The sequence below is a fragment of the Sinohyriopsis cumingii genome, chromosome 14 (assembly GCF_028554795.1).
Source record: "Sinohyriopsis cumingii isolate HCF-2022 chromosome 14, ASM2855479v2, whole genome shotgun sequence".
NCBI lineage: Eukaryota > Metazoa > Mollusca > Bivalvia > Unionida > Unionidae > Sinohyriopsis > Sinohyriopsis cumingii.
In genome coordinates, this window is record NC_142974.1 from 63,332,198 (window position 1) to 63,348,541 (window position 16,344).

At 31.9% G+C, this 16,344-nt stretch overlaps 1 protein-coding gene across 1 annotated transcript; it reads right to left on the reverse strand.

Moving 5' to 3' along the window:
- Window positions 1-9,932: 9,932 nt before the first annotated feature.
- LOC149783995 (E3 ubiquitin-protein ligase TRIM56-like) lies at window positions 9,933-14,112 on the reverse strand. Its single transcript, XM_089932098.1, has 2 exons — window positions 12,891-14,112; window positions 9,933-10,118 (listed from the first exon to the last, which is right to left on the reverse strand). Exons 1-2 carry the CDS (start codon window positions 13,929-13,931, stop codon window positions 9,948-9,950), a joined length of 1,212 nt encoding a protein of 403 aa, XP_089788224.1. The 5' UTR covers window positions 13,932-14,112; the 3' UTR covers window positions 9,933-9,947.
- Window positions 14,113-16,344: the final 2,232 nt, after the last annotated feature.

Sequence of the window (16,344 nt, forward strand, 5' to 3'; positions counted from 1 at the left end):
TAAGGTGAAATATATATGGGTAATTGGTTACGGTAATTTTGACATGCCTGATACATAGCACATATGTGCATAATATAAAAAGTGATACCGGTCTTGCAAAAGAGTATCAAATACAACTAGGTACGGCATCTGTCTTACAGTGTTAAAAACCAGATATGTTTTTTATCGGCATTAATGATTACAGGTAATCAGAAACATGCAATGAATCGGCGGTGACAATTAAATTAAAACAGAAATATAAAGTGTTTAACAAAAATGATGAAATTACTTACCACAGGAGCCTGAAATAAATTTATAAAAACAATTTAATAACTGATGGCATTAAAGACAATTGTACTTCTTTCTGATTAAACGTTTCTTAAAACACATAAGAAAGTCCAGAAAAAGATGCCAAAAGGATGCATCAATACAAAATCGTTGTCTCTATTAGCAATTAAAATATGTTCCTTGCATGAAAACATTATATCGATCTAAATCAGTAATTTATGTCTAGCAGCAAAATATACTGCGTTATACTGTCATTCCTCTTCATCACGTTATAAAGCATGACTGCCTTAAATTTAAAAGGAACGATTAAAGCATTGAATTTAAAGAGTAGCTTAAATATGAAGAGAATTACACTACACCAATAACAGAGCATCATATAATTATTCAGGCTAAAGACATATATATATATATATATATATATATATATATATATATATATATATATATATATATATATATATATATATATATATATATATATATATCTATATATATATATATATATATATATATATATATATATATATATATATATATATATATATCTATATATATATATATATATATATATATATATATATATATATATATATATATATATATATATATATCTTGATCTAAATGATTCAAAAGAGTACTAGGAACTATCGAAGTGATTGACTTTAAGGGTATCCATCAAATGTCACTGATGTATAGTTACAGCTTCACTTATTGATAGTGTCTAGTCTACTAAATATGTTTCTCTATATCGAGGAATGCTTTTGTGCAGTTCTCAATTTATATGTGCGGTCGATACATTATATCAAGCTGTGCTCGAAGCATGCACGGTATGATGTATTACAACAGCACCATTTTCAATGATTCTCGTCATTCTTAAAGCTGCAAGTCCATAATTTGAAAATAATGTCATTCTAGTATATGGGAACCTTAAGTGGTTTTCAGAAAGCAAAGAAAATTAGAATCAGCATGAGCTTAATATACGTTCATAAGACACGTTCAAATTTGGATATACGAATATGCCGGGTCCTTTTTCCTTCCGATAAATATCAAAAAGGTATAGACCAGTAATAATGTTGTGAGTTCTTTCAAACATAACAAGTTAGCAAAGGTTATGATCCTCATTATGCAACATAATATACAAAGTGATCTCTTCTACAAATGCAAAACCAATATGTCATGATTACTTTTTGAATTTACAAATACTTTTTCCACAATATCAATGTTGTATAGTGGCGTTGATCTAGTTAATACCATTTCAGTTATTGGTTTTCACAAACCGGGCTTATTCCAACTGGCATTACTTACCGGAGTCTGAAACGATATAAATTGTTCATATTAGTGATTTACGAATGGCATTTCAATAAGTTTTCATGCATTATGTATAGCTACTTGAAACGTACAAAACAATTTCTTTAAAAAACTAGCAAGCTTCTATATAATACCTCCGTCCTAAATTAGTGACCTGCCAAAAGGAATCGATGTATCATTGAGCCTTCAAAACGATACTGACCAAAAACGCGCCTGTAGTTCTTATAAATCCTACAATATATTTCTTTGAGTTTATTCTGCATTTTATATTCAGTTGTCATTTATCGTTACATTACCTTTCAAGTTCTTTACCAACAACAAAATATGTTGTGCCATTTTTCTGTCCACTCCTATGTGGAGCCATATCTGAAGGAATAGATTTAAATCTAACACTCAGACTAATGCTTATATCGGCTCATAATATAGACCATACGTTTTCTTAGATTATAGAAAATTTTAATCTTGGATAATATGTTCACTGTATAACATTCAAATTTGTCTCCATATATTGTCATTTGATTTAACTTTATATTACTTTCAACAAAGAGCTTAAAAGAACGTCCTACTCATAACAGAAAATGACAAAGATCCCTCTTTTGTTGAAGACATTTCCTAACCAACTTTCCGGTTGGGTCTCACTAAATAACTTAATACATGAACCTTAAAATACGCTGTAGCACCTTAAAGGTTTCTTGTTATTTCGGTCTTCTAATTCAAATGATTTTTTTCATGAATTACAAAGTTTATTATATACTATAATACTAAACGTTTCCTTAGTTTTGAATTGAAGTTAGATTTTTTCATTAAGACAATAATGCTATTCTGACATATTTGGAATCTTCGGTTGTTTTCAGCAGTATAACGTTTGCCATGTATTAAATGTGGATATGAATGTGAAAGAGGTAATATTTGTACTTGGTTTTCAGCAAATGTTTGGTTCGTAATAAATATAGGGGAATCTAGGTACTATTTAATGCATCATCATTCAATATACAGAGTATCTTCATTGTATAGTATTAGTATTAGGATAGGTGTCTCGGACGTATCAACCGATTACCAGAATTATATGATTTTCACAATACACTTAACTGCTGGTATGATGTAAAGGTCAACATAAATTTTAATCCGACACGTTTACTTGTGGAATTTATCCCCACCTATTCCACATAATAAAGAGCATTAACGGACTGGAGAGAGATTAATTCCGAAAAAATATGCACTTTCCTGATTTGATAAACAAACATTATTCAAGTGCTTTACAATTATTTACCTCAGCAGTCTGAAATAAAGAAATATGTATTTTAGTCAGTCACTGTTGCAACTGCATACATATTATACTCCAAGCTATAGCTACGTAAAATATATAAGAAACTCAGCAAGGTCTCCAGATAAAGTTAGTTGAGATTGCGTAGGAATACCGTTCAGGCCGATCGTCTGAGATATATTCTTTAGCCAAATTAAATGAATTATTTCGTGAGACTCAGATCGAAAATGAGAATGTGGTATTGTATTTACTACATGTGAAACACAAATCAAAGGTGAAGTCAATGAACTATATATATATATATATATATATATATATATATATATATATATATATATATATATATATATATATATATATATATATATATATATATATATATATATATATATATATATCTGTATATATACATGTGTGTATATAAAGCTGTGACAATCGTTCAAACCGCTACGGAAGCTTAGTTGTTAGAGCGTCCGCCGCCGATGCGAGAGATTGCGGTTTCGAATCCGGACTGACTCATACTAAAGATTGATAAACAATGGTACTAAAGGTTCCCTCGCCAAGCATGTAATTGAATGCATAGAGGTTAATTCTCATTAATTAACTAATTTATTCAACAAACATGAATTCATCTGAATTAAAATTTACCTACCACAGAAGCCTGCAAGAAAAATAATTTGTTGAATTACTCCCTGCATCTCAAAATCTGAGTACAACTCGTAACTATTTTCATCATAAAAGCAACAGAGATAAAATTACCCAAAAGATGTAACCATTACACAGTCGGCATCTTCACAACAGAGTCATTTTTTATTTAGAAAATTGCTGCGTTGTAGAGTGCTTTGTTTAATACACGCAAAAGCCAACTTTACCGGGATGTTATGTCTCATAAATTGTAAAATATTTCATTGACATGATTAGCGACAGATTGCCTAACAATTTTCTTTTTTTCAAAAACATTCAATGTCTAACAATAACATAGTATATGTCGTAATTATTGTTGCAGATTTCGAATTGTATCTGGTCGAATACTAATTTCTTCCATCAAGAGAAGCTGGCATGATTTCCAGCAAGCAACCGTTGCCAGGATAGCAATAGTCAATGCTGACACCAAGAAGACGTAATTGTTTCATATTTTTTTCTAAATTCCTGATTACAGCCTGGATATAGGTAAATACGTGCAGTTATGTTTCTATTACGTTTATTGATCGAGTATATACATAATGAATATTCTACAGTAGGACCAGCACCTAACTAGTACCTAGCATATATCATAAGAACTTTGAACACATTATTATTGGAACATATTATATAATATAAATCAATCCTCGTTATCTACATGAATATCATGCTACGTTTAAGTTAGGCATTTCTCTACGTGATCAACATAAGCAATTTAATGAAATTGACTGGGCAACGCTTGATTATATTAGAATAGACATCATTTCGTGGACTAGACAAAGCTCGATAATATAATAATAGCGTTATCATTTAAGATATTGGGCAGATCTTTGTTTATATTAAAATACTAATAGTATATAGAGGACTGGTCAGGGGTTAATTATGTTACGCTAGCAATATCGTATAGTGGACTCGGCAGTGCTTGAATATAACAGGATAACATTAGAATTCAAGGTACTGAGCAGATGGTAATAATATTTTAAATCAATAGCATGCCACGGCCTGGTCAGAACTTAAATATATTACAATCACATTAGCATGTAGTATTATGAGCAGAACTTAATTGTATTAGAATAGAATGATACGTTAAGGCACATTACATAGCTTGGTTCTATCTGAATAACAATAGCATGTATTGGACTGGTCATAGTTTGATTCAAATAAAATAGAGTTTACATTTTATAGTAATGGAGAGAGCCTGATTATATCAGAATGAAAATGACATGAAGTAGTTTCGGCAGATTCTGACTCTTTTAGAATAGCATTAGATTTTAAGGAACTGGGTAAAGCTAGATTATAGTGAAAGGCAATATCAGTTATTGGACAGGTCAGAACTTGAATATATTATAATAGCGTTAGAATTTAAGGTACTGGATATAGATTGATTATATCAGATTATAATTGCATATAGTGGTCTCGCCATAGCTTACTTAAAACACACGTCAGAGCTTATTTATAGTACAATAGCAATAGCATTGCTAGTTAAATTTTACATACATTGAAAAAAGTAAATTGTTTCTCAAAAATGATCCATCTCAATTACAATTACTTACCTTACGCTGAAAGGAAAAAAAATTGATCTTACCGGTTACTCACGCATCGTATTTCATGCGAAGGTTTTTCACAAAGTATTGTTACTTAAATGTTAGAAACAATTACAGCAATTCTACCAAACTAATGACACCATCGGAAATCATATATATCTAACATGACTTTGGTAAATAACTGTTACAAGAAAGGTATTTTTGTATAGCAGATTGTTAAACACACGCGCAAAAGAAAAGGACCGCGATTATTTTATCCAAATTTATTGATAATATATCATCGGGTTCGTGTCTTAATTTCAACTCTGTCTTTATTTTCTTCAGGTTTATTGCTTATCTTGCAACATTCTCTTCATTCAGCTTTATTTTCATTCTAAGGACGGTCACGCTTAAGGTGTTGGTCTGAAAGGGCATGTAACTTAATTGTTATGTTTTGTTTTATGTCTATGGTTATTTTGTTACCAGTGTAATGTTCAGTGTCAAGTTTGTTCTGCCAAGTACTGGCCATTTATCGTATATATAGGCTGAACACGGGACGGTCTGTAATTCTCTGTATGAAATCCTCTTTAATCCTTTTGACATACAGTGACGCATCATTCCATATAATAGCGTGTATTTTAACTTAGTCTATTTCGTTACACGCCAATCGTATCCTGATTTATATTATTGAATAGATGATATTTGTCAAAACTGGTTATATTTGATTGAGTTGGTGACAATACTATAGCTTTGCACACGCGAGGTCAAATATATTTGTTATTTACTTAACCAAAAAAACTTTTCGTTTGTTTTATTTTAAAGCAACACTGTATAACACAATGAAGTATAACATATTGTAATGCAATCGCATACCATTTATTTCATATTGTGTTTTCAGCACACTATTCAAGTAACTAAGAATACTCACAACATTATATTTCCCTTTGAGGATAATAATGCATGATTTCAGCAAAACAATTGAAAACAATATACCAGTGAGCAAGTTCTTCATTCAAGTGTGTTTTCACTGATGTCATATGCTATGTCCTATGGAGAACTTTTACGTTTGAAGCTTCCACATATTAATCCACATCGGATTTAATGCCATGAATAGATTTCGGCAATATTTACTCAAGTAGATTACATCGCTAATGAAACTTTCAACACATAATACATATATGCCACATTATTCATCTATGATACATTTTGATAATACTGATGTTCTGTGCAAAACTGGATTGAAACAAAAACCTTAACGAATCTGCAAAGTATTAGGTTTGTTAAATATTGTTATTGTTTAGATTCTGTGCTCGTATTGTGCTGTTTTAGAAAGGAATCACTACATTTCAAATGCACTTTGGCTAATTTCACACTAATGTTTGTCAATATTTTTTATATATCGAATTCTTGCAGACTCACACAATTATTTTGACCACGTGCGCATTAGATAATATTATATATAATTTGTAATACCTTAAACGCATATTTTGGAGGATTTATTTTTACAGGCGTAATATTTTGGATAGAATTGTTCAATGCCTACTCAAAACGTATCAATGGGGGAATGGCACACATTGACGTGTATATGTGTGAAAGTGTACGTAACACTTCTTTCACATTTTAATTTTATATATCAGAAGAGTTATTTTCCAGGGTCTTCTTTATAAATACAACTTCTAAAATATAAAACTTCAATTGTTCCACTTTCCTATAAACATTGATAAAAGGTTACAATGTATCATTTTGTCACTGATAATGATCTGTTTCAATAAGAATATTACATTGTTCAAGTAAACAAACAGTACATGGATAACATTAGTGGATGTTGAAAACTACATCATTGGTTCAGCTGTTTTTGTTCAGAACTTGCCAACGGCGTATATCAGAAGATCTTTGACAATTATATTTTTACATATAAATTCAAAGTACTTACCTTACGCTGAAAAGAAAACGAAAATCATATAACATCTCATACCGCATACTATATATATATATATATATATATATATATATATATATATATATATATATATACTCAAAACTCAGACACAATTTCAGCAAACAGTCTCAAGATGAAAAACAATTATATTCTTCAGTCATATGCCTTATTTAAGGACATACATTGAATGCACGTTTCTTTCCATTGAAGGAGGGCAATAATCCTATTTAAGGCTACATTCGGTGCATGCTTTTTTGCCAGATATCCGCTGTTATAACTTCATTTTTTTAAATCTAATGACGACTTTCTCTTTAATGTTCGGAATATAATTCAACGTAATCTCTTTATAAGTACCTTAATGCCTCGATTTCTATCTGACAATATGACAACTGTTTTACAAAACTGCGTTTTAACTCGACATTAGTGCCTCCGTAGAGAACATGTATTTGAGGAATTTTTTTTTTTTTGAACAAATATATGTTTAAACGCCGATGTTGATATTTCGGGCTCGCAAATAGTTTATATGACATTTTAAAGAAATAGTATGCGTTACGACATTCGTACACACCAAATGAGACATGCCATCATTATTTACTGGGGCAAACAATATGTTTTTAGGTGCCGGTTTGCATAGTAGGACATCAAAATGGTTTCCATGGAAGTGCACACTATTTCATGACGTCACTCAAATCAAAGGATATGAGTATATAAGGTAACTTTTAATCACGAGAATGTCAAGAAATCAACAACCAGAATATTATCAAACCACATATTATCTTATACCATGAATGTATCATATTACAAGACATACGTTTTGACAACATGAATTACGTTACGTCCATTTAAAAGCATAAAAGTCAGTGGGTCAAAAAATTCTAAATAAAAATATAAAAACAAAACAAATTAGGTACAATCGACAGATATTTTTGTTTTCTATAATAGAAAACGAAAATTCAAGAGACAAATAACGTATTAAAAATTACATTCCAAATAATAATGTACTTGCTATCTCATATATAGCACAATATTCTTTGGATTAGTTCAAGAACCCGGAGTTTTATATTAATTTAAAGATAATAAGCATTTAAGTAATCTAATTAAGACTTTGACAAAAGATCTTCTAGAATTATATCTGAACACAACTGTACAGTCGTATCACAAACGGATTCCTACAGAGAGATCTAAAACTGGAACGAGTTCTTCGCTTACTAAGCCCGTAATTGTACATGTTTCCAACTGAATTACTTCATAACAGGATATTCATCATTTCAACTGAATAGTCCAGTTTCATTGTTAACAAGACAGAACTTGAATATAGGTATATTAACTTCCTATTTAAAACAGACAATTATCTTAAAGTATAGTATTGTAATCACGGACACAACATAAGCACAAAATAAATGTTAAAGATACATAACAACTGAATGGTGCTAACGCTCTTTATTGATGTATGATCCACCGAATTTCTTGCATTCCTCAATTTCCCAACTTCCTTAACATGCCCTTTGATTTCTCATTCATCTCCGAATGATACATTGTATCGCACATTTGTTCTCTTAAAACTCTGATGTAATATTTATATTGTATTATTTCAAATCTTCTTACTTGATGATTGTTTGCACTTCCACGTGTACCGTTTTCTGTTGTTTTTTTTTTTTTGTTTTTTTTGTGAAACTAGGTTTTGATGAATGAGTTACATTAATATGATATTAGGTTGTTACGTTATCTTTTATAATATCACTAATGGATGACATGTTGCATCTTTTATGTGGCTTTCATTACCGAGTTAGTAAATCTTTGCCTTTTAGAATGCATTTGGAGCTCTTTTCCATCAATGTTTTGTTAGGTTAACAACTATTTCGTCAACACCTTCATTCTGTACCCAAACTTATATATTTGCATTCACTTAAAACCATTGCTATCACTCGCTGATTAATAACATTGTACAATGTAAGTTGTGCCTTCTGAAGGATCGCATGACCTTGCAAGTATTTTTTCTTTGTTCTCTCGTAAACCCTCTAATTCTTCATTGCATCAATATCGAATTGAACTTCTCTCTGTTTGGATTAAAATATAAACAAACGAAAAATGCATGAATTGTTTCTTTAATTTGCATTAACTCTAATATCAAAATGTTATTCGATATTTCTTATACTTTTATATACTTTTTGTCTTTGTTTTATTTTAGCCAGACATTCATTTTCTTTAAGATTAATTGTAGTCTTATTAACTCTGAAGGAAAAAGAGAGAACAAAACTGCAAAGGTGTGCCGGATATATCATTTATGAAAACGAGTCTGATGGCTTCCTCATATCTTCAACGTACTTTACCGCATGTTTTCCTAAGTACAGATCTACTTCCAGACCTATCTCTTTAGATATGATCCTAATTATCATATGTGTATTAAGCGCTAAACTACACATTCATTACTAATGATCATAACTGCAACGCTTAATAGTACACCTGTATGCATGTTAGTTTACCGCTGACAAAATATGTGAAACGACTATTTCGAAAACCAGAAAAGTATCAAACAATATATCACAAACCCTTACTCTAATTTGGCTACACTGAAATCTGTAAATTTCCTCCCAAATGTATTTCCTTGAAAGCATACTCTCATTATTTATGTTCCCGTTTACTTTCAAATATCTCAACTGTGTACAGAGACCGCATACACTTTGCTCATGAATGTCAGAAAAGTCGAATGCTGAGACACGGTACGATATGATCAATGTCAGCATTTTGGTCCTATGTAATACATAATTTGTTTTACCTTTTACAGACTTTAATGGATGAAACCTTACCTTTAGTGTTGTATTACACTGAATATCACTCTAAAATGATTTCACAGTTCTCCTTCTTGCTAGTTTAATCTGTCAACAGATTTCATCGTTGTTTATCTGATGCCTCTGTTATGCATTCTACCAATCACTATTTTTAACGCTAATTTACGAAAGCACAATTATTTTTTTTTTCCTTTATGTGTTGAGTCTCGGTAGCTTAGTGAATATTGCGCCGGACTAGCGACCGAAAATGTGCCGGTTATAATCCTCTCTCCAGACCAGCCTAGTTTACCTACCGTGATCAGTTCTTGGACAAGGCACTTGTGAACAGTCGCCTCAGCATTAAATACCTATATTATTTGTGTATACACAAAAGTAAAACCAATTATTATCTGTGTACATAATTACTTTCTATTAAAATTGTAGTGGTTTCCATTGTTAAAAATCTAAAAACAGTTAGAAAGTTTAAAATTCTTCACTTTAAATTAAATTAGAAACAATATGGTGTGAAAGGATAACTTTAAGAAACTTTTAGAAGTTCAAAAGTTTTTTTAATTATTTTATCTCTTATTCGAAAAAAAAGATAAACAAGATAAAATTAATCAAGATATGAGGGTCAGACAATTATATGTGAAACTGGTTGACTTCTTGAAAGTTGTTAAGACCATACAAAGCTCAAGTTGAGACATTCAAAATGACAAAATAAGATTTAAAAGATACATTTTCTCTATAAAGCTATTCAAACATAATGCTAACTGGGTGGTGGAGTGATTATTTTTTAAGCGGTATATATTAAAATGATAGATATTAACTCCACAAGGCCAATACCGACTACACAACCTTTGAGAAACCAAATTGTAGACCATGGATGATGTCTTTAAACGTTAAATGTTTCTCTAAACGACGAGTATTATGAGTATAGCTAAGAAAATACATCGATTACTTTGAGAGATGTCATATTTAATGACATGAATCATCAATTAGTTTTGCAAACACTGTCGGACTCAACCCCCAATGTTTTAAATTTAGAAACTACACACGTTAATGCGCCAACCTAAGAAGTTGTGTGCAATGGGAGCATGTAGATGCTTGACACGTTGCGTTTAAATCAATCTCAACAAATGGATTTTCATAATGTTTTCACGCTCAGGTCGACTAGAGTAACGATATGTGTCCAATTTTAAAAAAGACGGGTGATGAGATTCCATCAGGTTTATATCGGTAGATTGTTGGCAATCCGCAACGTTTTTGTCTAAGATGCTAAAGAACCTTTTTACTGTAACGAGTCTAAAAGGAATAGTAAAGAATCTAATATTAATTTGCACAAAATATGTATTTTGTTTCATTAGTAACATATAATATCAGTATAAATGTACACAGTATATATATTAGGATCGACATTTTAATCTAATTTATCTCAACAATCGTTCAGTTATACACCAACACAACACAAATCAATTCACTGTACCCGACCTAAACTGGCAAGTCAATATGACCGACCAGTTACTAGGACATATATTACATAATGCTGGGGTAGTCGTGTAGCGGCTGTGATTACACTAAGCAGAAAACGCAGAGCATCATGGGAGAAACATGACTTCTGAACTTTCACTAACATGTGTGATAATAGTTAACACCGTCTCACGAGTGCCTAAAACGTGACTCATAGATCAGAACATGTACCCATTAGATAGGTAAACTCATTCAAAAACAACCGACAGAATAGTGTGCTAATTATAAGAATAAATATTGTTTATGAATTGCACATGCTAATATCATGCATATATATGACTTAATTATTTACGTAAGATATTTAATATGAAGTAAGTTTGTGATACTTTTTCTCTTTAAAGCATATATCTATATCCAGATAAGGTCTAGTACCAACACGCATTCTTGACTAGGAAACAAACTATCAATATCAAGGTCAAGCTAAAATTATATTATATGTCCTATATACATATTTATATAATTACTGCATAGTTACTTTCAATAACTGGCTATTAATTAATTTGTTACATAATTTAACAAAATAAATCCGTTCTAAACAATTAGTTCGTTGTAAACAACACATCGATTTTCGGAAAAAGTCGGTCGATAACTGTAAACATGTATTCCAGTCTGATAACCAGTAAAGGTTATCCTAGCTTTTGAAGTATCGAGTCATGTTAATACCGTATATATGCTTGGGTTAGTGTCTGAAACTCAATAGATATTGTATCATGAAGAAACTAGAACGTTTGTGTGAAAGATGGGTCGGAAATTTTACCCTGGTTTGGTCTTTCTTGGGGTTTTTTGGGGGTTTTTTTATTATAAAGATACTGACGCATTCAGTGCATGTATGTCTTCAAAAAGATATGGAAGACCAGCGGCCAGATTTTGTTTTAAACTTTCAAGGGTTATTTTTAATAATGTGTTCGCTAAATTTTGATGGCTATTCAATTTCTTTTCATAACATTTTGATGGCCACTGTTTACTTTATTCTTCTAACAAATAGCGGCATGTTTAAGAAGTATCCTTACGGTTACTGACAATTAGTGAAATGTTATCTATAATGGTCATTTCTGCTTGATTGGTGCTTCACCTCTATGAGAAAGGAAATAATTAAACCAAAACAAAAGCAAACGTTTATTTGTGTGGCCTAGGATCTATGATCTGACCACTACTTCTACTCCCACGCAACCAAGCACCCCAACCTTTAAGCAATATCTGCTGCATTGTATATCAGCTTGCCGAATCATTATGTGTTAAATTCATAGTATTGCGTTTAATATTGAATTCGGGTTTTATTTCAATGTATCACCAATATCGTCACGTTTATCTCTTTAATTATTGGCTAATTCACCAAACTGATTCAATATTCCTAGGCAATTGCCTTAGATTTGTGTGTACGTTGAGGCAACACAGATTTGATAATTAAAACATAATGGAACATTTGATATTTTTAATGATTAGGAACTCGGTCTCAGAACTAATATTCAATATCAGTCATTACATCACTGGCATCAATTTTGAAAGATTCATTAAAAGACACACTAAATGCGTTATGCTTAACTACAAACTCTACATGCCAATGTAGAAACATAATTACTTGCCTAGGAATGTTTAAAAGATGCACTTACATGAATTTTCTTCGTAGAATTGTTCATAGTTCCAAGCAATGACATGAGTTTACGGGCCTTTACTTCTGCCGGTGTGAATAGATGCTGCTCAATACGTATTGGTGGGATTAAGTCAGTCTTCAACTTAATTGTCGAAAGTCTTTGTATAAGATCCTGCCCTTTTCTGATAATTTCGAAATGTGTACCGAGACTAAACAGGTTTTGTGCATCTTCTTTCGCAGACGATATAATTTTTTCTTTGCCTTCCGCATCCATCGTAAAACCAATATTTTCCTTTCGAAGTTTTTCGTAGACAGATTTGACGTTGCTTTTCATTTTAACAACTTCGATGACGAGCAAGGTGATTAACTTTGAATGTTGTTCATCAATTGCTTTCAATTCTTCCTCCTCTGCTTTGTTTATCTTAGACGCAAACGTCTCGCCTATGCCTGCAGCAGCGCTTAGTTGTCTCGACTTGTCTGTGCACCTATTCAGTTCGGCCTCTAAGGCTTTCTTCACTTCAATTGCAGCGTCGGCTACACTTTCTGATGTATGATCACCGTGATGAATAGCTTTGCACATGAGACAAATGAGAACATTGCAATTTTTGCAGAATAGCTTAAGTTCTTCTTCCGGATGTTCCTCGCAGGATATTCTTTGTCGAATGGTGCCCTTCTTGTCAGGTTCCAAGTTTCCCAAATTATATATCTTGTGATGTTTTGACGCTTTGGATTTTTCGTGATAATCACAGCAAGTCTTGCACAAGTTCTCTTCGCAGTCTAAACATCTGCCACATGCTACGTCAGCCAGCCCACATAGATCACAAGGAAACTTCTGAGTTGAGCCTGTGTCAATGCAAATGCTTGAAGGAAAACCGGACACTCCTTTCTTTGGTAACTCTGCACTTTTCATGCAGACAGGGCAAACAAACCAACCGTTACGAAGGCTCCCACGTACATAATCCTTCAGACACGTGAAGCAGAAACTGTGGTGACATGGTAATAGCTTGGGATTCTTAAAACTACCCATACAAATACTGCACTCTAGTTTATTCTGCGCCATTTTGAAAGTGTTTTCGTTTTGTACGGCTACTAGGAGCAGAGCTATAGCTAGTTTTAGTAAATACGTTTATACATTATGCTTAAGTCTTAACTGCCTACTTCTGTATCGTACTTTTAACATAATAATAACATAAATGCTTGCAACAATATATGCGTACACTTCTTAATACAGTACAATTATCTTATTAACATATACCTGGGAAAAATAATGTGTGACTTTTAATTGCGGACTATAGTTTGATATAATGGCCTAGATTATATCCGTGTCAGTAACAGCTCTAACTTGCACATAGCTTATCTACGGAAATCTCATCTCAATGAGCGCAGCGCGCAATAAATTGGAGCGGTTTACATATCTTAAGAATAGTCTATTTCACACACAGAGGGGTGTTCCATTATTCGGCCTCAGTTAATGAGATCATATTTTTCCTAATATTTGATATTCATACTTTTAGATAGTCCCAGTAACAAGCAAAATGTGAAACCCTCAAAGTTATCTGATAGTGTAATTCTTTGATTTGCTATAACGTGTCTTTATAAGTTTCATCATCGAGCGCACAATGTATCATTGCACATTATTTACATGCCAGGAATTTGTATTGATTAGGTACTCTCTTACTTGACACCGAATATTACTGTTGTAATCATGCTAAAATAAATGTTTTCGATTGTACATTTATCGATTGCAGTATGTGTACATTTAAAGGTTATTGCCTGTGAATTGTGATTAAGTTCTTTTGGAATAAGGTCAACTAGGTAACATATATCTTAAGATAAAACGAGACCACCCAATATATCCGACAGTACACATACATGGATGTATCTATAAGATAATACATAACTATGACGCAAAGATAAACACGTTCTTTGGATTCTTTGTTCGTGGTTGTTTCATAGTATATTATTCTAGCAGACGAGGAAATAAGGTTTGATATCCGTTACTGGTAGTTGAAACACTTTGATTATTCTCGTTTGGTCCTTCATATTTCATTAAAGTTCTCAAATTTGCTTCTTTAACTTACGTTTGGAAAACCTCAACCTACCATAAAACTAAATATTTGGTTACCAGTAGTAAAGAGTTATCAGATACAAAGACTAAACATATGTGTTTGCTGTCAGTGAGAGCAAAGAAGTGTGATGCATGTATAAGAATGATGTAGCCATTAGGTGGAGACTTTTGCCGCTTTATAACACATTAATGTGCAACCATCAATATGTGCATATAAGTAACCAGGGACAAGCCTTAGATAAATAATGTGTATTTGTGTCATAGGTTTAATGTGTGGCTTTGCATTTTAAGAATAAATGTTGCAATGAACATATCATTGGATTAAATCTGCAGACACAAGAAAGTGAATGTTTTCCTTAATTAACAAATGGAACATAGGTTTTGGACCAGTAAGTGAGGTTTTGGATCAGTAAGTGGCACTGTTTCGTACACTTTACTTACTGCATATAAATACTAATTCCAAATAGATTTCATGGCAAATGCTGCCTACACACAGTAATTAAATATGTTCTAGTATATATAGAAAGCTTATTGATTTACAATACATTCCAATCCCTACTATTTATGGTTTCTGTCAATACAAGAAACCATTGATGTATTGAACTTAAACTGATAATTTAATCATAAATTTTAGGAAATTGAAGAGTCAGTGTACTTTCGATATATGGATAAGTTTTGTAATATTTATTTGGATATAATTAAGTAAACTTTAAACAGTACTGTAATACTGTTCTGTTTCCTCCTTAGTTTTAAATTAAAACCATCGCAAGAATTTAAAATATAATCATACAGTTCTCTTTGTGTGCTCAGTAATTAAAAAGTCTAACCATTGCTACAAGATGTAATTCTAACTTGGCGTGACAGTTAGAATAGCTGCTGCTTTTTGTGATATATCTATCTTTATGCTGCAATGTTTCACGTTTTTTTATAAGATTCAATAAACATATTCCATTCCTGTGTAATTTTAATATGCAAATTTCAAGTCCCTCTATATATAATTTCTATTTAAAATATATAATTATGCACACCATACTTTTATAACTCTGTTGGTGAGATGCATTTGAGATACGTTTGACATCTTAGATCAGTTCCGTTACGTAATGTCTCTTGGGAAGTAATATTGGGTAAAGTGTTCTCGAAACGTAGGACATCTCCGCCCACGCCTTGAATCTCGACATGACTCCCTGAGTTTTCCTTACTTATTTAGATTTGTAACAATTTAAGTGCAAGATTTCAGCAGCAAAGTAGTTACTCCACCGCTCACTTCATATATGTTTCATGTTACTTTCCAAACTAGCTTCCTTTAGGATCTTACTATCAAACATTATGTTAAAGATATTTTTGGCCATCTCATGCAAGTATAATATCGTGAAATGTATATAAACTGCTCGTCGCTAAATAAGGT